The sequence below is a fragment of the Peromyscus maniculatus genome, chromosome 2, assembly GCF_049852395.1.
Source record: "Peromyscus maniculatus bairdii isolate BWxNUB_F1_BW_parent chromosome 2, HU_Pman_BW_mat_3.1, whole genome shotgun sequence".
Taxonomy (NCBI): domain Eukaryota; kingdom Metazoa; phylum Chordata; class Mammalia; order Rodentia; family Cricetidae; genus Peromyscus; species Peromyscus maniculatus.
The window spans coordinates 156,112,376-156,137,428 of NC_134853.1; the positions used below are offsets into that span (position 1 = coordinate 156,112,376).

At 54.1% G+C, this 25,053-nt stretch overlaps 1 protein-coding gene across 4 annotated transcripts in view; it reads left to right on the forward strand.

Annotated features, from left to right (window-relative positions):
• The window catches only part of Hspg2 (heparan sulfate proteoglycan 2), a 99,677-nt gene that overhangs the window by 15,809 nt on the left and 58,815 nt on the right, over positions 1 to 25,053 (forward strand). For all 4 annotated transcript variants that reach the window (XM_042272121.2, XM_015999279.3, XM_042272120.2 and 1 more), the window contains exons 2-5: positions 17,710 to 17,845; positions 18,779 to 18,823; positions 24,662 to 24,771; positions 24,870 to 24,928. In XM_042272121.2, the coding sequence (XP_042128055.1) occupies positions 17,710 to 17,845; positions 18,779 to 18,823; positions 24,662 to 24,771; positions 24,870 to 24,928 (350 nt within the window). The remainder of the gene's footprint in view (positions 1 to 17,709; positions 17,846 to 18,778; positions 18,824 to 24,661; positions 24,772 to 24,869; positions 24,929 to 25,053) is intronic.

The window sequence follows — 25,053 nt, forward strand, 5'->3', positions numbered from 1 at the left end:
GAAAGAGAGAAAGAGAGAAAGAGAGAAAGAGAGAGAGAGAGAAAGAGAGAGAGAGAGAAAGAGAAAGAAAGAAAATAAGTTTTATATATACAAAATTATTTTTATATATGTAAATATATATGAAGTTATTTATGTAAGTAAATATATATGTATATATAGTCATCATACACACACACATGATACACACATATATGTAACAACAACAAAACTGATATCTATCCCCAGGGACTTTGGCTCCAAACAGCAACTCAAATGACTGTAATTAGAGCCCAGTCTCAAGCACTGTAAGGTAGAAATTAAGCCTGCAGATGTGTGAGAGAACTAGGCGGCTTTGTCAGAGACCTCAAAGTAGAGACTGCAGCGGAGCTGGCCTTGGGTGATGGCCATATTAGAGTGGGGGTCACAGCACCCGTAAGGAAAGAACCACATCTGTAAAGGCCCAGGGGCCCTGTGTTCCTCAGAGTGGGTACCATCCAGTTCTGCGGCCCACATGGGACCTAGGGTGATGCAGAAGGGACACACAGCTCCCTGTTCTTGCAAGAACAAAGTCTCCACGTCCATGGGGACTTGGACCCTCAGCCGCTGGGATAGTTTGTCATCTTTCTGCCTTTCTTCATGTCAGAAAATCAAAGCCCTTTTGTAAATGGCCGCCAGAACTTCTGGTCTCTGTGTGATAACTCTTGAGGCTGGCCGAATCGGGGCAGAAAGCAAAGGGACTTGATGTCTTGATTAACGAGGTGGCCTTATCTCCCGCACCATGTATGATTTCCGTTAGCCTTGCCCAGTGCCGCCAACGATAACCCTGGGTGGGGAGCACTGGGTTGCGGCCAGGCACGCACTCCCATCTCCTCTGGGGCTTGCCAGCTGCACAGCGTTGACCTCTGGCAAGCCTCGATGTTCTCCTCTGTGGACGGGGGCTGTCATGGCGCCCTTAGACACCAGTCTGCGGTGGTAGCCCGGAGCCATGCATGGCTGTTTAAAAATGAAAGTTAGCGAAAGAATGTTGAAGATTTTAAAGTACACAGTGTCTCTGTTCACTTGCTTAGTGGCAAGTCCTCAGGAGTCAAATGTGGCCCCTGAAGTGGGTGGTGCAGGAGCAGGATCCTGTCCTCTTAGCAAAAAGCTATTAAGTGTGTTCTGGGAAGTACTGTGTGCCTTCAGCAGGAGCTGCCGGGGTCACCATCACTGCCTCTCTGACCCATTTGGCGCCACTCAGGCCTCAGTGGAGCCACACTGGACTGGACTTCTTGCTGTGCTGGGCCAAATGCAATGTCTTCACCGCGGCTGGGGTTGAGTCCTTTCATCCTCCCTTGAGTGTTTCATCATAATGATAAAAAATCTGTGACCATCTGTCACCATCCCTTGACACCCCACTCCACTTCCTTGGCCTCTGCTGCTCTTCTTCTCCAGCTGTTGGCATCTGGACCCTCCATCACAGCCTCTGGTTCCCAGAGGGGGAGGGGGAGAGGCTGTGTCCTGAACTCGCAGCAGGGGTGCGGGCTGCCTGGGCCCCTCAACAGGGTGGATGGTTTTGTTGTGACGGGGGCAGTGGGCATCCTGCCTGCTCCAGTGCTGCTGGACCTGGGCGCCAAGCATGCTGTTTGCACTTGGCCAGGCCTGGTGCTGGCCTGGTGCCCACAGGGGCCGGGCTGCTCTGGCACCCTGGTAACGAAGGCTGCTCCGGAGTATGGAGAGCGAGGCCTGGGCTGAGTCCCAGAGTTGAGGGGCTTGTGTGCCACTTGTGGTGAGGTCTTGGGTGCTGAGTGGGGACAAGGCCCAGGCAGGCATAGGCTGGGATGTGGATCTTTAGGCTAGAGACCACCACCCTGGGGAGTTCGGGTGGGCACAGTCTCTACTCCCCACTTACCTGTTAGGGAAGGGAAAGTTGAAGTCCAGCTCCTCATCTGTTTTTCCTCTCTCTGGCTGCCCCTTAATCCCATAGGAGATAAAAGGACCAGACATGCTGGTCCATGAAAAGAGAGGGCGTGGAGCTTGACAAGAAGAGACAACTTATCAGAGCCCCAGGCTGGCCTGGGCGGAAATCAGAGATCTGATTCCATTGCCTTCTGCACTTTTCACCCATTCTGTCCCTCCCCGCCAGAGGCACCGGAGCACATCTCGGGGAAGAGGTGGAATCCTGGCCCCTCCATGTTCTCAGGGGAATGAGGGGGTGGTGAGAACACCCAGCTCCCAGGGCAGTTGTACACTTAGAAGACCTGCCCCCTAAGAGTTTCCAGAGCATTCTTGGGACCCTTCTGCCTTAGGGTTGCTGTGGCTGCTGCTCGCCCATGCGCTTCCTCACAGCAGGCACCCATTCCTTTATTCCTTCATTGCCCTCCCTGGCAGGTGTGATGAACAGCCTATATCCAGCCACTCTGCCCGCTCTCCCCTCGGCTCTCTTCTCTTGCTGCTTCACTGACATATTTTTAGGTATTCGTTTATGGTTTCTCGCCACAGCTGGTATCAGCTCCCTGAGGGCTGGGCCACGCACTGTTCTTAGCTGCTCCTCTGCCGAAGTTACCCTTTCTGTCGGCTCTGCATGCTGGCCCACAGACCTGAGTACCCAGCCCTTTGTGCCTCGAGCTCATCTCTAAGATTAAACAGAGACCCCCACCAGGGCCTTTTGGAACCCCTGTATCCGATGTCCAGTGAAAAGGGCTGCGGTGACTTCCTTGCTGTCGTCCACCTGCTAAGTGACAGAGCCAGGCTGCTTGGTTCAACTCCAGAACTCATACTGTGCTGTCCTGTGTGCTGGGCTAACAAATGAAGGCCTTCACCCCAACTGGAGCCTCAGAAGGAAGCTGCTTATAACTGGATCTAACAGACTAGGTTTAGGGGTGATGTCTGGCTCCTGGGGTCCCCCTTTCTGCCCCCCGGATACAGCAGGGCTTCCTGACTGAGAACAATAGTTGCCCTGCAGCTCCAAGGCTAGGATAGGGAGCAAAGAATTGGGCCCAGGTCCCCTGTGTCCCTGGCGCATTTAGGGGCAGGTGGACAGAGCGCTCTTCCCCCTCCCCTGGCAGCAGACATTCCTAGTCGGAGGTGACAGGCAGCAGGGAGATTTACCATTTCCGGTAACCGGAGTCCCCAGCAATGTAGTGTTCCCTGCCAAGGACGGGCACCCCTTGCTCGCTAGCCATTCCTCCCGTTACTTCTGGGCTGGCCTGTCTGGGGCTGGATGGCATGCCGGAGGGATCATCTGTAGTCCCAGAGACGGAGACCTGGTGGGTCTCAGGTCCCATCTCACCCCCAACCCCGCCCCAGCCCCAGCCCTAGCTGCTGCCATACTCCTGAAACCCTCATCCTGGCCTTGGGGAGTCCCCGTCCCCAAGGAGGGAAGAAGTGGCTAGGGAAGGTGACAGGTCCTGTGTTAGCAGCCAGGAAGCCTGGACCCTGGGTCTTCCTCCCTCATCACGTCCCTGGCAGGTTCTTCCTCTCCAGAGCTGGGTCTTTTCCTCGCGACCAACTTTGCCCTGGACCGTCGCCATGGGGTTTTTGAAATAAGAAAATTAGGCTCGAGTGTTGTGTTCCCAGCAGCCAGCGGTGTTGAGATGACATTCGAACAGGCCCTCCCTCCAACCTTTGCTGGTCACACTAACCATGCTTACTACCCTCTCTGTGCCTCTCTTGCCCCTTCTGAGACGTGAAGGGCATCTGCTCCTGTGATCCTTTCCAGCCCTGGTAGCCCAGGTTCTGGGGATACTTCGGAACCTTCTGTAGTCATGTCTCTCTCTCGAGTCTTCGTGGCAGGAATTGTTTTTCCTGTTAGTTGTGGGGAGCACACTCTTGGTGGTGGGGTTGAGGAAGTGGGCAGGGGTAGGGAGGGAGAGGGGAAGAAGTAACAACACATCTCGCAAGCGCCAGCTGCAAAGCCCTTAGGTTGTTCTTTTGAAGGAGACGGTCATTTTTATTCCCATTTTCAAGTTGAGAAACAGAGGCTTGGAGAGGTCAAGTGAGTTGCCCAGGACCATACAGCTAGATTGCTGCAGGGCTAGTGTCCCGTGCCCAGCAGTGGGAAGTGGCACGTGGCACGTGGCTGTCACACACTTCCTAGGATGGCTTCTGATTTGTTAATAGAGCACATTTAATACCTTAGTCTTCCCCTAGAAGTATTAACATGCTGCAGTAATTTGAACACCTCTGTGTCCAAACTACATTTCCCAAGCTGCCTCCGGCACCCGGAAGCAGCCCAGAAAGCCTTTGTTCTACAATTTCTTGAGTTTTTGCCTTGGAAAATATGGTCAGTGTTAATTATGGGTGTGTAAGAGTTCAGAGGAGAGAGAGAGAGAGGCGTGTGGGCTAGAGCTGGCCGGGAGTGGAAAGCTGAGTGAGGCCTGAGGTAGGCCAAGTTCGCAGTTGCTAAGAAGGATCCCCCAAAAGGGGCAAAGGGGACTGTAGGCAGAAAAGTCAATAGGGCCCCCAGCCCATGTCCACCCACAGACCTTTGCTCCAGCCCTCCACCCTCAGCCAGACTCCCCCAGAACTAGGTGAAGGGCTGGGGATGGATGGGGCAGCCAGCCTGGCATCCTGGCTAGTGGGCCCAGTTAGGCCCCTGGGACTTAGGCAGTGGCTGCCTGAGGACTGAGATAACCCCAGCCAGCTACCACCGCCCCCTCCCTCTCTGCCTGCTCTGGGGCCTCAGCAGCTGTCAGCTGGGAAGGGTGACAGAGGAGGGCCAGAGGTGACTTCCCAGGCTGCTCTTCTCCTTCAGCTGGGGCCGGGGCCCAGCTCTAGCATCAGCAGCTGCTTCCCACCATCCTTCTTAGCCCCGCCTCTGGAAGAGGATGGGGCACATGGGAAGGGGGCATGGTCACATCCTTCAGTCCCTTTGATCCCGCTAAAGATCTTAAGACACTGAGATGAACGTCCTGTTTTTAATACAAGAGGAAACAGATTCAGAGAGGCCAAGTGATTTTCAGCAAGTCACAGAGCTACATCGTAGTCAACTTCTGGCTTCTGGCCCCCAGTCCAGGGTCCCCTGCTCCTGTCTTTAAGGCACATTCATGCGAGGAGAGAGAAATTTCACGGTCCCATTACCAGCTTGGCCACTCAGGCAAGCTGATCTACCATTTGGGATGGGACTTCCATGTTCTTGCTGATACGGTCAGGTGAAAGTAATATCAGCCTCTTGGAACTGAGCCAATTAGATGAGACAATGAGTATACAGCAGTACTTAGCCCAGGCTCACCCACAGAGCTCACAGAAGCAGGCAACGTTGTCATCGTAGAATGCTACCGTTTGTACACTCTGCAGGGGTTCCAGACACATCCTGCAAACATTTGTACCACTGAGTAAATATTTGGCACCAACTGTGTACCAGGTGCTGAAAAAAGAGCGGTGAAAAATTGACCAAACTTCCCCCAACCCACTGCCCACATCTACCCCACTCCTCTTGTAGTGGCTGGAGAGACCAGCCTTCATTTTAACTGCAGAAGCCTCTGGCTAGCTCTGCAAATGCGGATATTGTGATCCAAATACATCGGGGCTGCAGATGAGAGCTCTGGGACCCAGAGAGCATGGGTAGATGGCTTCTCAGGGCCTAGAACCCTGCTTTTCGGAGGGTCTGTGACTTGTTCCTGCTGCTGAGCATGAGAGACCACTTAATGCTCAATTCCCCAGGGCCCCAGCCTGAAGAGATTATTGGAAGTGTTAGGGGATGCAGCCATTGAGGTCTGGGCAGCGACAAGTTCAGGAAGGTCTTGTGGAGGGCAAGACTTCTTGTTCCCCGGGGAGGAGGCCCAGCCAGGTCTTTAAATACTCCCATGTTGCCCAGAATAGCCCCCATTGTCTTGGCCCAAGGTTGAGAAAGAGAAAGAGAGCTCACAGAGCCTAGCAGGTCCTGAGGGAGGCTGGGCCTGGAGGTGGGGACAGGAGATCCAGGATGCTTCCCTATATGGTGTTTCTGTTACTGCTTTTCCATTTGCCTCCTGCAGGAAGGCCTGGGAAGGGCAGGGCAGAAGCAGGAGCCACTTACTGCCAAAGAGGGAGCCAGTGGGTGGGGAACTCCCAGGGAGGCTTGCGTGCCTGGGGTAACGTGCCCCTTTGTGTGTGAGGGATATGTGTGCATTGGCTTACAGGGCCCTCCTTGAGGCAGACCTAGCCCAGTCCCCGCCCAGGGCCTCCTGGCTCCTTTACCAGCTCTGGCTATTTTGAGCACTGGTTGCATTTAGCTTTGGGGAGTGATGGGTGATCTTGCCCAGACCAATGATGCTGGGATGAGGGGTGGGGGGAGGGTGCTCCCTCAACTCCGTCCTTGCCACCCTGATCCCCGGAGCCTCTGTCTCTGTCCTCAGCCTCATAGGGTCTCCGTCAGAGGACTGTGAGGGAATGTCAGCTCCACAAATAAGGCAGAGGTCGCCAGAGCAGCCTCATCCCTTGGGGTTGACCCTTACTCACTGGATCAGGAATATTTGTGTTTCTTTTAAGAAACAGGACATGGAATCCCGGACAGGTTGGATTTCTTGCTTCCCACGGACCCCTGGAAAGTTTGAGACAATGGCAGTGACTCTGACCAGCGTGTCTCTGCAGGCTTCTCTGTCTGGCCACCCCAGGTTCTGATGTATATTTCATTTATTTTCTCTTGCTGTTCTGCGTTCGTCTTGCAAGCTCCCTGAAGCAGGAAGGGTAGGGGGACCCCCAGCCCAGCTCCTATGACTTGGCTTGTCCTGACTTTGTTATCACCCGCCCCACCCCCCCACCCCCAGGAGCTGGCCCTCTTCTGCTGAGGGGAGTCACAGCTGGGATTTTGAGCCCTAAGGTTTTGGGGTTTCAGTGTGCTAAAGCTGCAAAGCCAGAGGGAAACTCAGAGTTCACGGAAGCTGGGATCCTCTGGAACTGGAGTTACAGGCGGCAGCTGTGAGTGGCCCATTATGGGTGCTGGGAACCAAGCTCAGGACCTCCTCTGCAAGGGCGATAGGAGCTTGGCAGGGAGGAAAGGTTCCAAGTTACACACATTTGGCAATTAGGTGATTTCTTCCCACATGAGGTGGGGAGACAGGCTGGGGGGCGGGGAGGCGGGGGACTTTCCCAGGTACACCTGTCTGCACAGTCCTTATACCTACTCCTGTCCTAAGGCTACTGTGCCCTGGAATGGACATTTGTGAGGAAACGGGGTGGGGGTGGGGTCCTGCTCATTCCCATTGCAGCAGCCATGGGCCTGGCCCGGGGCTGCTTCCTCCCTGTCCCGGAAGCAGATGAGGAAATCCTAGGGCAGGGATGCTGGCCTCCTTGACCCAGGATCCAGCTGCCATTCAGCCTGTTTTTTCCTGTGGTAGATGTCCACAGCAACCATACTGAAAACCTCACCGAAGCCTGGTTGGTTGCCTGGCAGCCTGCCTGTCTTGAAGGCCCTAGAGCGAGAGCCCTGGCTCTGCCCCTCTCCAAGGCCTCTGCCTGTCTTCTGAGACTGTGATAATCAGCCCCTCAGAGGTGGGCATCTAGCAGGAAAGCCCAGGCATTAGGGAGCAAAGAGATGCCAGGAGGTGGAACTAGATGTAGCATTCCTTCTAGGCTTGTGTCCAGGGGTCCTGGGTTTAAGTCTCAGGTCTTACAACTCTGTAACTATGGACAAGAATCTGAACCTCAGATCCTTCACTGGTAAATCCCAGTGGAGGTTTGTTTGTTTGTTTAGTTTTAAGATTTATTGCTGGTGCTGGAGAGATGACTCAGTGGTTAAGAGCACTTCCTGCTCTTCCAGAGGACCCCAGTTCAGTTTCCAGCACCCACATCAGGCAGCTCACAACCGCCTCTAACTCCAGCTCCTTCTGCTGGACTCCCTGGGCTCCTGTATACACATGGCATACATCTACATAAAAAATACGAGGCCAGCCTGGTCTACAAAGCAAGTTCCAGGACAGCCAGGGCTGTTAGAGAAACCCTGTCTCGGGAGGAGATTTTAATTACATGTATGTATATGAGTATATGTACACCAGGGTGTGGCTTGTGCCGAGGGCTCTAATCCCATCCCCTAAGCTGGAGTTATAGTCCAGTGTGGGGGCTAGGACTCAAACCCGGGTCCTCCGTAAGAACAAAATGCATTCTTAACCACTGAGCCGTCTCTGTAGTGTACCCCAACCCCCATCTGTTCTCTGTTTGTTTGTTTGTTTTCAGGACAGGGTTTCTCTGTGCAGCTTTGGCTGGCCTGGAACTCACTCTATAGACCAGGCTGGCCTCGAACTCACAGAGATCCGCCTGTCTCTGCCTCCCGAGGGCTGGGACTAAAGGTGTGCGCCACACGGCCCGGCTTCCATCTGTTCTTGAATTTAGCAAATAAGATGAGCACCTGCCATGGGCAGAGTGCTGGAGGAACCGCTGTGGGGCACATGGGCAGAGGTCCGGATTTGGTGGAATCTTCTAGTGGGGGGAAAGGTTGACAGGTAAATGTGCCAACAGAATGAAGTGGCCAGCGAGAGCCAGGAGGAGGCTGAGGGGATGAGAAGGAACCAGCATGGGTTCCAGGCCTGGAGTGTCGCCTGGATAGGTCTCTAAAAGGTGACATTTGAGCAGAAACTGGGGGAAGACAGGGATGACTGACGGAATGTGTGGGAACCGAGACCAAAGCAGAGAACACAAGTTGGGGGCGTAGGAAGGGGCGGGTCTTGGATACTATTGAGAGGGCAATGTGGCTGGAAGAGAGAGACTGGAACAGAGGAGGTAGGCAGCTGTGTGTGTGTGTGTGTGTGTGTGTGTGTGTGTGTGTGTGTGTGTGTGTGTCTGTCTGTCTGTCTGTCTGTCTGTCTGTCCGTACACCAGTTGCCATAGACTTTTCTTCTCACCCTCTGGTGGTTTGAAGGCAGCAGAAAGGCCTGATATAGGAGGTTCAGGGAGTGGGCTTTGTCATTATTGGTGTTGGGGAGCAGCCCCCAGCCTCATTAGAGAGATCTGCAGGCGTGGACAGGCTCAGCCAGATGGGACTGGTCTAAAAATCCTCCAGACAGACCAATGCTCCCCAGCAGCAGGGCTGCCAGGAGCCGGAGAACCTGAGCCGGAAGGCAGGCCGGGAGGGAACAGGAGGCGGCACGGGAACGCCACAAGCGGTTAGCGCCGGCTGTGCTTGGAAGACAGTGTTCAGCCCCTAGGGACCTTTGCTGGGCAGCCCTCCTGCGAGCTGCACCCACCACCAGCCTTGGCCATACCTGGCCTAAGGGTTAGTTAGGTAGGAACACTTCCCAGAGGGATTCCTGTGTGCTGCCTGGAGCTGGACGACAGCTACCTCAGCCTCCAGGGGGGAGCCATTCTTGGGATGTAGGAGCCTTCAGGGTTCACAGCGCAGCTGAGGGCCAAGCACTCGGAAGTGGGAAAGCGCAGGCGTTGTTTCCCTGATGCGCTCTACCACACATGCCCTTCTGCACCACTCCGTCCCGCCCTCCACATGCCCTCCTGCCTCTGAACCCGTGTGCCCTCCTACACGGAGCATCACCTGTCCCCTGCCCCACTTCCACTCAGGCACAACCTATCAAGACCAGTTCCTCTCTACCCCCTTGCTAAGTGAGGGACCTCTCTGTGCTCCCCCAGCCTCAGTGCTCCCCCCTCTGTCCTCCCCCAGCCTCTGTCCTCCCCCAGCCTCGGTGCTCCCCCTCACAGCCCTTCTCATACTATATGCTCCTCACTGGGTTGCTGGTCTGGACTCGCACAGAGTTCAGAGAGCTCATGTAGTCCAGGCTAGCCTCAAACTCACTACATAACTGAGGATAGCCTTGAACTCCTGATCCTTCTGCTTCTGCCTCCTAGGTGTTGGGATTACAGTCATACACCATCACACCCAGTTTATGTGGTCCTGGCAGTTAAGTGTAGGGCTTTGAGCATGCTGGGCAAACACTCTGTCATGGTTTTGAGACAGGGTGAGGTCTATGCATCCCACTGACCTGAAATTCGCTGTGTAGATCAGGCTGGCCTCTGACTCACAGCCCTCCTGACCTGTCTCCCCAGTGCTAAGATTATAGGTCTAAACCGTTACTCCTGGTTCACTTTACCCCTCTACATGAGCCCAGCAGACTAGAACTCAGGAAGCGGAGGTCAAAGGGCAGGTCTGGCAGGTGGCACTCGTCACTTCGAGCATGGAAAGATGGAGAAACCAGGGCCACCCATCTAGAATGTGGCCTGGTGGCCTGAAATCAAGATGTCTGACTGAGTGCCGGCCAGGTCTGGCTCTCCCTATTTCACTTCCGGGTCTCCCAATATTCAGAGCTATCATGCTTTCTTTTATCCTGTCTGATCAGAAGAAACTGGGCATTGATGCCAGCCCAGCTATGTAAGAGGGATATTGAGGCAGCGAGTCCCTCAGGGCCTTGGATAAGGCTAGCCAGCAGCAGAGTTCACTGTCCATGCTTCTTCATGAGCCCCTGATTCCACTTGCTAGCCAGGCATGGTGGTGCACACCTGTGAGCCCAGTCCTCTGCAGGCTGAGGCAGGAGAATCACCACAGGTTTTATTCCAGCCTGGGCTCTACAATTTCAGGCTAGCCAGGGGTCTATAGTGAGACTGTCTCAAAAAATAAATAAATAAAAAAAAATTACCAAACAAAATGATTTTAAAGAACAAAGCAAAATAGCAGTAAAAGTCACCACCTTCCTGGTATAGATAGCAACTGAAGTGGGCTGGTGTGGACCCTGTGTGGATGATGGGGACCCCGAAGCTGCTAAAAGGGAAAGGAGCAGGAAGTGGGTGCTGTTCAAAGCTTCCAGCCCCAACTTCCTGCTCCCTGGGCTTGTGCCCAAAGCCCTGATCCTCCTCAGTGTCCCCTAGTGCCCCTGGCTGGAATGCAGCCTTTCCAGATCCCAGGCCTGGGAGAGCTGGTGTCAGAGGTCAAGCAAGGGTCTCCTGGGCCCTGTGACTGATCTAGTAGGGCCAGGCAGGTAAGCCTAGAGCCCTAGATTTCCAGTTCTCATTAGCTGTGTGACCTTGGCAGGTGACTTTACCTCTCTCTGCCGGGTTTCCACTACTTGTTATGGATCTGAGTGCTACACACCCCATCAAGACCGAGGTCGGCACCCAGTGCACAACGGCATTCCGAGTGTCCACCCTTGTCCTCCTTTCGGGGAGCGAATTCTTCCCAGCTGAGTGGTTGGCAAAGGTCCTGCTTGCCGCCTTGAGGGCCCAAGTGTGAGAAGCTGGCAGGCCTCCCGAGCGGCACGGGCACATGGGCCTGCCAGAGGAGGCATGGCCACCTCTTTTCCGGACCGGCGCCCCTCTCAGACTGCCAGGGGATTAAAGGCCTTTGGGCCTTTGTGTTACGCTCACCCGCCCCTGGCAGTTCGCACAGCAAACTGCTGCCCTGACAGATTCCTTCCCCTCTGCCGTCTGTTGCCCTCAACAGGACACTGGGCAATGGGGGGAGGGGGCATCTTGGCCCTGTCGCTAAGGCCTGGACTGGAGTGGAGGAGGTTGTGCTTGTTGGGGGTCTTCCTAGGCACCTGCATCATGGCAGAGGGGCTGAGGTTTGGGGCTGTGGCCTGTGGACCATGGGAGAAGGAGGCAAGTGGTCAGACCCACCCCCAATGTCTCAGGATTCTGATGAGGTGAGCTCACTCCAGCCCCAGATGCCTGGAGCCTTGCCCTGGGCAGCCATAGCCACCCTGGGGACTGCTTGGAGGGGGAGGGGCTCAGAACTTCCTGACCAGCTGTGGGGGCGGAGGGGCTCAGTTCCAGACCTGGGCCATGAAGACAGAGGCTGGGAGCTGGCCACCTAAGGCATGTGAAGAATGTCTCCAGAGAACCCCTGTCGGCCTCCAGAGCTGGCAGGTATCTGGAGCAGAAACCCAGCTCTGTGGCTCACCCCAGCCTAGGCCCTGCTCAACTTAGCCAGCCTCTCTCAGTCCAAACCAGGAGGTGACCCCAGGCCTGAGCTCACACCCCACCTTCTGTAAGCATCACCCCTCAGGCACACCCACCCTCACCTCCACTCTGACCTCCCTTTATGGTACTGTTTTCAATACTTCCTGAATAGCTGTTGTCCATGCCTCACCTGCCTGATCACAGGTATACAGCTGGCATTCTCTGAGCCTCAGCTTCCTCATGAATGAAACAGAAAGAAGTTCATAGAGGCAGTGGAAACTCTTGGGGTTAGAGGTAGTTTGGAATCCAGAAATGTTTGAGTTTAAGAAAGGAGACACAAAGCATTTGCCCACTGTGAAGTGACGTCTTCAGTGGGACCCGGGACCACACCCCACATCAAACACATGACCATTGCTACCAAAATCATGTAGCTCAGTTGGTTTGAGTGTCTCAAGCCTTAAAACCCAGCACTCAGGAGGCAGAGACGGGAAAACCTCCATAAATCTGAGGCCAGCCTGGTCTACACAGCATTCTAGACTAGCCAGGGCTACATAGTGAGACTGTGTCTCAAAGATCAAAACAAAAACGTACTGGGCACAGTGTCTTATTCTCGTAATTCCAACATTGTGGATCTGGAGGCAGCAAGATCATGAATTCAAAGTCATTCTTGTTTCCATAGTGAGTTTGAGGCCAGCCTGGGAGACCTTGTCTCAAAAACAAAACAACAAAAGAAACCCAAAATAAAAACCAAAAAGCATTAGGTGTGGTTGAACACGCCGATGATCCCCGCCCCTGGGAGGCTGGGGCAGAAGGGTTTAGGCCAGCCTGGGCTACATAGTGAAACCCTGTTTCCAGAAGCAGCAGAAGGAACTTGTGGGTTCTCCCTTTTTGTGGGTACAGAATGGTGTCCCTGTAACATCAGGCCTGTGGAGTTGCTGTGAGGATAAATGGTTGGTCTTCCTGAGAAAACCTCCATGAAGTCTGGCTTTTCTGTGTGTGTGTGTGTGTGTGTGTGTGTGTGTGTGTGTGTGTGTGTGTGTGTGTATGTCTGTGTCTGTGTGTGTGTCTGTCTGTCTGTGTGTGTGTGTCTGTGTGTGTGTGTCTGTGTGTGTGTGTGTGTATCTGTCTGTGTGTATGTCTGTGTCTGTGTGTGTGTGTCTGTTTGTCTGTGTGTGTGTGTGTGTGTGTGTGTGTGTGTAACTCAGGTCCTCACTTTTGATCAACAAGCATCCTTCCCACTGGGTCACCTCCCCAGCTCCTCTGGCTCTGATCATCCTCTCTCATTGCTTCTGTCTGTCACCAGCTTTGATCTGAGCAGTCTTAGAAGCGGTCTTGTGGTACAAGCTTTGAAAGGAGCACCCTCAACACTGTGGGACCCTGGGAGCCCACACACTCTGTCCTGTACGGACCTGTGTCCCATGCTCTGGGCCTTGTCTAGTTTCTTTTCTCCTCCTCCTCCTTTTCTTCTTCTTCTTTTTTTTTAATTTTAATTTTTATTTTTTTGAGACAGAGTTTCTCTGTATAGCTGTCCTAGAACTCAATTCTGTAGACCAGGCTGGCCTTGAACTCACAGAGATCCTCCTGCCTCTGCCCCCTGAGTGCTGGGATAAAAGGTGTGCATCACCACTGCCTGGCTTCCTTGTCTGGTTTCCATGCCTTACGTGTCTCTCCACTCTGAGAGCATCCTAGCCAGCCTTGACTCCCTCTGTAGCCTCATGGAGGCTGCAAAGGATGACCTAGTTTCTGTGCCTTCTTTCCATGTCCCTCTGGACCTCTGTTGGCCTTGGACCTAGAGGGATCTCCATGTGTCCCCGTCCTTATCAGGACAACCTAGACACACGCCCAGTGTTCGAGAGTGGTACCTCCCAGAAGTTCCTGTCTGGTACCCTGCCTGTGTGCCACCTGCCTGGGTTCAGAGAACAGTTGTCACTGGGGACCACCCTGCCTATATCCTTGCCTCAAGTAGTTGTTCCCAGCATGTTAGAACAGACTTTGGCCTTGGTCTGCATGAGTCAGCCACCGCCCCCCCACCTCCCCACCCCCAGCAACCTACAGGTCTGGAAAATCCCCCTCTCAGCTTGGCTCCTTCCTCACTGGCTCAGATCTCCCTCTAGCCTGCTGGAGTGCTCCTGTTCCTCTGGGAGGAAGCAGGGCTCCCTCATGGCCGGAGACTGGCTACAGGGCAGGAAGCCTGGGTTCTATTTCTGCCTCTGACCTTGGAGCTACCCATGGCCCTCCTTAGGACTTAAGGAACACACTGCACAAGCCAGGCTGCTGCCGGCCCAGCACCCCCCTGGGCCACTCAGGGAGCTGGGCCATTCGGGTTGGGGATGAAGTCTGGGCGGCCCTGGGCATTCTGGTACTGCTGTCTGCTTTGTCCTTGTGCGGGCCTCCATGAGGTCAAGCCCAGTGCTCCAGCCTTGCCTGGTTAGCACAGAGCTTGGAGCAGAGGTCAGCCCCACTGACCTAGGCAAGGCCTTCCTTCCCCACTGGCCTTGACTGTCTCTGTGTGAGGGCCGCACACCATTGCCCCACTACCCCAGGAGCGTTCTGAGCTGTAGTTCTCTGGGTGAAGTGCGTGTGCATAGAGGAGCTCTGAGGGAGAGTCCTGGGGTCCTCAGCACCCAGTGGTCAAAGTCCAGGGCTGGGAGCCAGACCACCAGACCCTTCAGCTCCTGCAGCTAAACCCATCTTTCTCTGTCCCATTCCTGGTGTGCAGGGAACACTGTGAGCGGGGGAGCGCTGTCTCTGTCTCTGACTATCCCAAGCAAAGACTAGGCTGGCCAGCTCCCAGTTTCTTCTATCATGGGGCGTCCAGCCCCACACTGCTTTTTTCCAGAGCCTCTTTCCCTCTGGCTCCATCTCCCCTCCCAGATGTGAAACACATCTGCCTTGGGATGGACAGCCTTTTGCAAATGAAGTCTCTGCCCCTGCCTGCCTGGCCTGTCGCTGCGGGCCCTGGCTGCCCCTGCTGGCCCTGGCTGCCCCTGGATACTCAGATCCCGGGGGGGGGGGGGGGGAGCTACAAGCAACAGCAGCTGGCGTGTACAGCCTGGGTTTCTGGGGCTGGGGGGCTTCTGACTCAGTGCCCCGCACTCTTGGCCTTCCTGCAGATGTGTGTTCCTGGCGTGTTTTTTCCCTGTTGAATTTCACTTTGCTATTTCCTGTCCAGTTCCAGGCTCTACTCCCCCACCCCCTTCCTCCCTACAAAGCTCTGGACCTTGCTTCCAGACAGCAGCGTCTGAGTGGTGCCAGGAATCTGCGCCTCGAGCTTCGCCTCGGTAGCCTTGCTCGCATGGGCACTGGGCGGGTGTGAGCATGGCATAGTGACTCTTCTCACCTGGAGAGGACCCGAGTACGTCCTCTCTCAAACCTCCTGCCCCAAATCAGTGCCCCCACATGAACCCTTGCCTCTTAGTCCCCTTGCGTCAATCAGGGCCTGTTCAAGACTCACCCTCCAGCCACCCCTACCCCCAGGCAGGGAAGGAGGCAGAGCCTCTCTGGTCCTGTTAATGACTGTGAGAGTCCCCTGGATGTGCACAAGTCTGTCAGACCTGGGATGAGAAGCTACGTTGGGCTCTGAGAAGGGGCCGGGAATCTTTTTTTTTTATTTTTCTCACAAGCCCCTGAGGGTGTTTTTGCTTTGTTTTGTGTTTTGGTGATGGTGGTACTTGGGATCAAATCCAGGGCCTTGCACATATGAGCTCTATTGATGAACTACTGAGACATACCCTAGCCTTTGGTTTTTGGTTTTGGATTTTTGTTTGTTGTCGTCGTTGTTTTGAGACACGCTCTCAAGAAGGCTCAGGCTGTCCTTGAACTCATGACCTTCTTTCTTTGGCCCCTTGAGTGTTGGTATTATAGGTATATGCCACCATGTTCAGCTACTGGTTCTGAAGATTCTGAAGCCACATACCTGTGTGCATAGGACACAGACCGCAAGTCCTTTGGCTACCATTCCGGGCAGGGCTAGGCCTTTGTGGTGGGGAGAGAAGGATCAGCTGGCGGCACCGCTCTTCGGCTGTGAGGACAGAGTAGGCCTTACCAGGGTGTCCGGGGAAGGCAGTGCACCTCAGCCCGGCAGACACAAAGTGACCCAATGGTGTTCAGTCCCTGAACCCGGGAATTCTCAGCCTGGGGGTGGGGGTGAAGGTGGGGGGGGTGGGGGAGGAGATCTACACATAGGTTGGTGGGTTGGATCACAGCTGCTGTCCCTTACTCATGTGTTCAAGGATTGCTTGTGTGTGCTGAGAAAGCAGAGCTGAGCCAGTCAGTGCCCCGTCTTCAGGTTGCTTCTGTCTAGTGGTCCGGTGTGAGCCCTCCACGGTCCAGGACCTGGCCAGGGCAGAGGTGGCTGTGAAAGGCAGGGAGTCTGCAGATCTCTTTAGAACTTTCTTTCTTGTCTTCCTTGTGATGCACAAGTGACTCAGAGTAAAATGGACTTGCTTCAAGCATACAGGTCAATCATGTATGTGAGCCTGACACATACGCTGGAACATTCTCCCCAATATGTCATGAGTCCTTTCTGACCCACCTGTCTAGTTCACAGCCCAGGCAAATTGCTGATCTGGCCTCCTGTCAGTGTTCAGGGTACCCTCCCTCTCCCACCCAAGTCCCCGTAAGTGGACACATGATCCCTGGGTCTTTCTTATTAGTTGCTGCCTGTGGCTGTGCGCAGGAACTGAAGGTCATTCTAATGGATTACAGGTATGAGCCGCTATTCCTGGCCAACCGTGCCTTTTTGTTACTGGGCACTTAGAGGGACAATGCCTAGGAGACAGATGTAGAGGGTAATAAGGGTTGGTCCACAAACCAGGGCAGGAAGGACATTACGGCAGAGGGCCCCGGAGCATCAGGCATGGGGGGTGTGGGCTGTAGAGCTGCAGTTTTTCCCTCGGCTTGGACCTCGCTACCTGGGGTAGCTGTTCGATTTTCACAGGGAACTGAGTCCCTTCTGTCCAGTCCAGGCTGCTCAGACACCGCTGAGCCCCGGCAGTGCCTGAGGCCCTTTCCCCAGGGATTCTGGACTGTTCCGGGGCTGTTGAATACTGTGTTCCTGTGCCTGGGGCCTCTCGGCCTTTGGGCTCCCTGGGTGGTTTTCCCTTTGGTTACCTGGACAACGCCTTTAAAAACATCTTGACATTGTCCAAATGGATGCTAGCATTCACTGTCCACTGCCCTGTCTTGGAAAAGCCCAGGTCCTGGAGCTCTTGCTTGGCCTGTGTGCCGCACACAGCCTCGCTCCCCTCCTCCCCCTGTACCCCCAGCTTTTCTAGGACAGATGCCTCAAATCCAGCTGAGCTTAGCATTAGCCTGAGGTCATGGGGAGTTGATGTCTGTCTCGCCTCCATGTAGACTAGCGGCGGGACTCTTAAGTGTTCTGAGCAGTGGAATGTGCTGCCTGCAGCCAGGCTTGGACTCCAGACCTGGTGAAGGAGGCCAAGGGCCTGAGGAGGAACTGTTATAGATGAATCCCCCCACTTCTGCCTATGTCCTCTCCACACGTCAACTGGCCACATTCCTCTACCCGCTTATGTCTCTTATCTCTGCTGACCCAGGTCACCTCATTCCTACCTGTGTCTGTCCCCTTGCCCACTCTCACGTCCTAGGTGACCCTTACTTCTCCAAAGAAAAGGAAGCCACCGTTTTTACAAAGTGATCTTCCTTTTACTGTGCACTTTACCTACTGAGTTCTTGAGAATCTGCACATTGGGCTCTGAGGCCTCCAGAAGTTGGTGGGATTTGGGGAAGCTGAGTCCCAAAGAATGGTTCAGGCTCCTCCTGGCTGTGTTAGCCATAGTGAGTTAGCCATAGTGAGTCTAACGACCCTGTGGAGCTTTGGCATGGATTGTTGGGTCCCCTCTGAATTGAGGAGAAGGGCCTTGGGGTTTGGCAGTTAACTGGAGAAGGTGACTCATAGCCTGTCATCTCCTATAGGTGACGCACAGTCTGAGGGCCTATGATGACCTTTCCCTGCCTGAGGACACAGAGACTGTCACAGCTGGCTGGACTGGCTGGCCCCATTCCTACCTCTCTGACGATGAGGACCTGCTGGCTGATGACGCATCAGGAGGTAAGCCAGGGGTCTCCCTGGAGGGAGGGCTTCCAGGAACAGTTCTGACTCCTCCTATCAGAGCTTATGAAGGTCCTGTGAAAGTTACCCGAGGTGGGACCTTAAAAGATGGGCCATGAATTGAGTATCGTGGTACTCATCTAATTAATTCTTGAACTTGGGAGATGGAGGCAGGAAGATCAAGAGTTCAAGGCTGACTTCTGTAATGTATGAGTTCAAGGCCAGCCTAACATAAACAAGACCTTGTCCAAAACAAACCAAAAACCAAAAAATAACTACTACCAACACACACACAAGATAGACAAGGGCTGGGAGATGGTTCAGTGGGTAAAGGTGCTTGCCGCCAAGTCTCACAACCTTAGTTCAATCCTCAGAACCCACATGATAGAAGGAAGGAACCAACTAGAGCCTCCCCGCACTCACTGCGGCACAAACACACACACACTAAACAGACAAACAACTAAGCAAATAAGTATACATTTTTTTTTAAAGCAACCAACAAAAAAGATGTGGATATGTATGTCCAGTACCCTGGTCTCATGGTCCCAGTATCCCCTACTTGCAATCTCTGTGACTCTGGGCTGGCCTCCTCTCCTCTCCGCTGCCTGCGGCCTTTGAGACCAATGGGGAGATGGCTGACAGTGCACAGTAGGGGCCCCTGCCCACCCCTCCAGCTCCCCTTCTCCTTGTCCCTGCTTGGAGGTCAGGCTGACCTGGCTCCTCTGACCCATCAGACAGATGGCCCTTGGAATTTGGGGCCTCCGTCCACACCCTATGGTGGAGGCCTTCAAGCCAAGTAGGCATGGGGTGGGAGCGGGATAGCTATTCTGTATTGGAATGACCCTTCAGCCCTGGGTCAGGAGCCTACAGCAGTGCCTTGTACTGTGCTCAGTGGGTATTTGTTGCTGAACTGCGTCTCCCTTTTCTGTGCAGATGGCCTGGGCAGCGGAGACCTGGGCAGCGGGGACTTCCAGATGGGTAAGTTGCTGACGGAAGGCCCATAGCATAGAGGCCCCATCTCTTGGCTGAGGGCCTAAGGGTCCTGAGAGATGGTCCTGTGGGGACGGTCCTTTTCTTGCTGATGGGCAAGCACCTGCGAGGTTGGGAATAGGCAGGTTTAGCCGTTTTCCTGTGTCACCAGCCCAAAACTCCCCACAGTCACCATAAGAAGCTCAGTTCTGATTGGAACAGAAAGCTAGCCTGCCTGCCTCTCAGTGTTCAAAGTAGTTAGGTATCTTCCAGGACTGAGGTCATTTTCCCTCAGCTGGTGTAGCAGGAGCATCCACTACACCCACGTGTCTGAGGGTGGCATCCCACCTGGGCCCCTGTGTGCAAGACTGGCCCCTGGCAGCCTGGCCACCTGTGATCTCATGGCACCCGGACGTGCCTGCTGCCTGAAGTTTTCCTACACATAAGTCTTTGCAGGGCCACAGGATGGCTGACACCTGGCTGGGGACAGAAATGTGGTGTTGGGTGGTTGTGTAGACACGAGCCACATCCCAGAGTAGTCTGGGCTGATGTTCCCTGGAAACGGCCTCCTGTCGAGGCTTTGGCCTAGCTAGTTCAGTGGTTCTCAACCTGTGGGTCACAAGCCCTTTGGGGTTGCATCTCGGCTACCCTGCATATCAGACATTTCACATTACAATTCATAGCAGTGGCAAAATTGCAGTTATGGAGAAGCAACAAAATAATTTCATCGTTGAGCGGTCACCATAACATGAGGAACCGTATTAAAGGGTCACAGCATGAGGAAGATTGAGAACCACTGATCTAGTTCCTTCCAGAGCACCCGTGGCCTGCCTGGGGGATGCCTTCTGCCCTGTATCTCCTTTCAATGCTTCTTGGCATCTCCCGAGATGCTGGAGTGAGGGCCGGCAAGGCCAGAAGTGGGGGAAAGAAGGAAGCAGGACAGCTACTGGTAGGCTCCAATCCCAGGGATTGATCTCTCCTTTGTAGGGGAGGGCAGGGCCTGAACTCTGGAGTCTCAGCTGTGCACAGCTGCCTGCCCTTGAGATGTGGCCATCCAGCTGGGCTCAGTCCCAGCCGGGGAGGGACAGGTGTGCAGCACATGGGCTTGCTCAGGACCTGCACCCCTCCAGTGCAGGCAAGGACTCTGGTAGGGCCATGCTGAGTTGTCCTCCTTGACTTGACACTAGTGCCCAGCCTGAGATGTCCCTTGCAGACAGGCAGGACTGTCTCTCCAGCTCCTCCCAGCTTCATCCGGACCCCACTCTTCATGGGCCACCCCCAGATCCGCCTCAGTCCTCTCCTTTCCCTTCCAGCCCCTAACCTGCCCGTCAGCCTTTCCCCGCATCTTGGGTCCTGCTCTGTTTCTCCATCTCTGTGGAAACTTCTGTCCACTTCCTCCTTGCCCGCCCCCCCCCAACTCCGCCTCTATCACTGTGTCTTCCTTCTCCCTCTCCCTCTCTCCTCCCCATCTTTGCCAATGCCCAGACGCTTCTCTGCCACCTCCCCACTCTGCTCTCCGTGTGTCCCTTCCCCAAGGTCTCTGGTTCTCTGTCTCCTTTGCTGTGCCTCCTCTTCCTGTCCGTCTGTCTGTCTGTCTGTTTGTCATTGTTCTGCAGACCTCCCTCCCAGCTCACCCTTGACATTCAGTCTTCGGTTTTTTGTTTTTGTTTTTGTTTTTTTCTTCCCTGTGTTCCTCTGCCTAGCCCACCTTGGGGAAGGGACACACAGGAAGCCAGAGGCACCTCTCTGAAGAGTCAAGGCCAGGCGATCCCTGTGCCTCCCCAGCAGGGCTCCAGATTGGAACAGGGCGCTAGGACCCTGCTATTGTCCTTCTAGGAGTGCTGGCCAGGATGCAGCCAGGCTCTAGAGTTGGGAGCAGCTTGTCTCAACCTCAGCGCAGACTGGTTTGCGCCCACCCAAGGGACCCCAAACTGGAGACACAGCCCAGTCATGATGAGGAGTCTGCTGAGCAGGAATGGGTGTTTGGAGCTGGGGTGGTCCAATAGGGGCTAGGGGTGTGTGCCTCCCGCTCACACCATTACTCAGTGCAGCTTAATCCTCCTCTGCTCCAGCCTCCTATCTCAGTGAAGGCTTTAGCTGGGGTCAGAGGTCAGGTGGAGGAGGTCTGGTCAGGGCAGATGCCCAGAGCACCCCCTCCCCCAGGCAGCCTCACAATTCCAGCAATCTCAGTCCCTCAGGCTCTGGGTGAGGTCTCAGCTCAGGCTAATGACCCACCCAGGGTACTCACCCCGGCTCGCCTCTGCTTTGGGACAAGGAAAGGGGTCAGGCTGGAGGACTCCAGCCCTTCCCAGGCCCTGGTAGAAAGGGGCTTTGTGGCACTCTAACACTCCTCGGGAGTGGGCACATTCCTGGGCAGAGGCCCGGCCTCCTCACCCGAACTTGGCCGTGGGCTGAGGCCAGGGGCCGGGGTGGGGGCTCTCAATGGGCCTCTGTGCCTGCACACAAGAGGCCTCTGTGGTGGAGCTCACAGCCCCACACTCCACCCACAAGCTCCACCTACTCAGCACCCAGGAGCCCAGCCCCACCATTGGCTGTGGTTCCGAGCAGACACTGTATCCCCTCACAGTGTAGGATCCCCGCCAGCACCTGGCCAGGGACCCCAAGGACCCTCTCTTAGCTTGAACTGTAGAGGAAGAACACCCTGGCTTGGGGTCTGCACACCTATAGGCCTGCAGGCTAGAGAGTACAGTGAAAGGCACCCCCACTGTGTCACATACATCCTGACCAGATGTCACATGTACTAACCCCAGGGCCTTTGCACTTATCAGTTCCTCTGTGCACAGTGCTCTTCTCACGGACACTGCAAATGGCTCTCCCCTTTCCTTCAAAGAGACTCCTTCCCTGAACCCCCATGGAGAACGGTACCCTCCCCACCCTGCCCTCTCCCCAGGTCCCATTCCCTATAGTCCACCCATGCTTACCCATTTGATTTATTTCTTTTTTCTGCCTACTAGAAGATGATCTTCCTGGGGATGGGAATTTACATCTGTAGAGTCCATCACTGTACCCCTGCCCCAGAACACCACCTGGCACACAGTAGACCCTGGACAGTGCTCCTCCAGTCTAGGACTGGGCCTAGGGCTTGTCCTAAAGACCCGAATTAATAGTGACTGTCAACCCTGCTGCCTTGCTGTGTTCCAGGTACCATGTGGATCCTCACAGCAGCCCTTGTGGGGGCACTGTTGGCCTCAAGGTATAGATGCAACATTCGAGCTCAGAAATGTCACAGGCCATTAGTGGCCATTCTGCTCCAGCAATGAGGCTGTTAACTAGGGAGCTGCCCTACCTCCACATGGTGACATTTGGTATCTTGTTGTGCCCACTCTGTGCCAGGGAGTGTTCTGAGCACTGTGCACACACTTCAGACTACTTGGTGACTCTTATTAACCTGATATTTATAACCTGTGCTTAAACTCATGAGTACACAAAAATATCCTGTATGTACATAACAGGGACTTAAGGAATTATTGGGTCGCCGGTCGTGATGGCACGTGCCTTTGATCCCAGCATTCTGGAAGTAGAGGCAGGAGCATCAGAAGTTTGAGGTCATCCTTGGTTACATATTATATTTGATCTTAGTGTGGGCTACATAAGACCCTACCTCAAAAAAAAAAAAATGTTCATGGTCAACATGATACATACCTGGATACATACCAAGGCTAACCCAGAATCTGAGAACCTGTCTCAAACAACAACAATAAAAAAACAGGAGCTGGAGAAAGGGCTCTATTGAATAAGAGCACTTGCTGGTCTGGGCATGATGATGATGATGAAGAAGATGATGATGATGATGATGATGCAGATGATGCACGCCTTTAATCCTACCATCCAGGCAGCAGAGGCAGATGGATCTCTGTGAGTTCAAGGCTAGCTTGGTCTGCAGAGTGAGTTCCAGGATATCCAGGGCCATGTAGAGAGACTCTGTCTCAAAAAAACAAAACAAGTCAAAAAGACCACTTACTGCCTAAGCATGAGACCCTGAGTTCAAATCCTCAGCCTCCATGTTAAAAGCCCATCTTGGCCCCGAGGCCCTGTTTGGAACAGAAACAGAATGGCTGGGGTTTTCTGTCTGCCAACCCAGCTTCAGGTTCAGTGCGAGACCCCATCTCCAAGGAAGAAAGTAGACTGATAGAACAAGACACTTCATGTCTTCCTCTGGCCTCCATGGGCTCATGGGCATGTGCGCCTGCGTACATGTATGCATATATCACACAAACACACAAAGAAAACTGAGAATATGGGAGTGTGTGTGTTTCTGTGAATGGTTCACACACCATTCTCTGTGTAATGTAGGTAGATGGCATAGCTTGGTTTGGTCATTATTTGTGTCAGGCTCTGTGTATGCATATGTGTGTGCACAGGGATGTGCTTGTATGTATATATACAAATGTCTGACTCATCTGCCAATAGAGAGTTTAATCCACATTTCTAACTCAAGAACATTTGCTGCCCAGCTGTCTTTCACTGTGACCTAATACCAGAGGTAGTTGACTTTTTAAAAATTTATTTTTATTTTATGTGCATTAGTGTTTTGCTTGCATGTCTGTCTGTGTGAGGGTGCCAGATGCCCTGGAACTGGAGTTACAGACAGTTGTGAGCTGCCATGTGGTGCTGGGAATTGAACCCAGGTCCTGTGGTAGAGCAGTCTTAACCACTAAGCAATCTCTCCAGCCCTGGTAATCGACTTTTAAGGAAGAAAAATTTATTTAGGTCCACAGTTTCAGACCTTGGCCGTTTGGCTCTGCTGCTCTGGGCCTGTGCTGGCACAGGATACCGTGGTGGCGGCGTAGCAGCGGAGTCTGGTTCACCTAGTAGTGTCTGGGAGGCAGAGAGACAGACATGGAAGGGCTGAGGCTCAATGTCCCTTTCAAGGCCAGGCCCTCAGTGACCTAACTTCCATTCATTAGGTTCCGCCCCTACAGCAGCAACAACAAACAGAGGCCGGGAGATGGCTAAACTTTCTAATAGTGCTCTAAGCTGGGGACCAAGTTTTCAACACGTGGGCCTTTGGGAGACTTGAGATCCAAACTCCGGCGGACATGATGATCAGTGGCTATAAACTGTGTTGTATACATTGTGCTGAAGGAAACATCAGCTGTATGTTATAGTCACACCAGAATGACATGAGTTTATTTGGCCATGGCACTTGGGCCACAAATGGGTGGGTTCCTCCTTTCCCCATGGTGGGGCAGGGTGAAAGGTCACCATGCTTCTCATCCCCAAGTGCCGGCTCTGCACACAAGAGCACTGTGGGAAGCCAAGTATCCTTTACTCTGGGCAGCAGCCCTGGGGAATCAATGTGGCTGACTCCCTCATCCCCACATTTTAGGAAGAAGGAATAAGACTTCCACTGAGGCAGATCAGTTTCTGAAGTAGCCGGCTCAGGACCTGATAGTTCCCGTGGTGCTGTGTGGCCCAGGTGTACCCAGCAGAATTGGTGTGACAAGGGAAGGAAGGTTCCCATTTTGGAAAGCAGAGGTGCTGTGAGAGCCCCGAGTGGGGGCCCCACACCAGCCAGGGCAGCCCAGGTGATCTTCTTAGAGAGTATGGTGGCTGAGCTGAGACCAGAAGGACGAATAGGAACTGGCTGGGATAAAGGGGCAATCTCGTGCAACCCAGTGCCCTGAAAACTGCCCCTTGCTGCCCAGCCTCCTCTGAGCCTTGGGTAGGCCTTTCAGGCTTCTGCAGGCTGTGCTGTAACAGAGAGTGCTGGGCCTTTCTGCAGGTACACAGGTGTGGCAGTTCAACACCTTATTTTCAGCCTGCCGATTGGGCTCCCACCCGCCAAACTGGGCCCTTCACCACGACATTCTGCCTTTTTCCCAGTCTATTTCCGGGCTCTGGTAAATTTTACTCGGTCCATTGAGTACACCCCCCAGCTGGAGGATGCGAACACCAAGGAGTTCCGAGAGGTGTCGGATGCTGTGGTGGAAAAGGTACGCGGGAGAGAGTTACCCGGGGTTGGAGGCTCCCCAGGGGTGGCAGGCAGTCCTGGAGTATGTGGGAGGCATTTGATGGTGGTGTGTCCCTACAGCTGGAGTCAGAGTACTTGAAGATCCCTGGAGACCAGATTGTCAGCGTGGTGTTCATCAAGTGAGATGGGATCCTGGGGATGGGAGTGGCGGGAACAATGGGGGGGGGATGGGAAGGGGCTTGGCTACCAGAGCAGGGCAGGGAGGGTCTGAAGGGATGGGTCATGTTTGGTTTGGGGCTTTGTT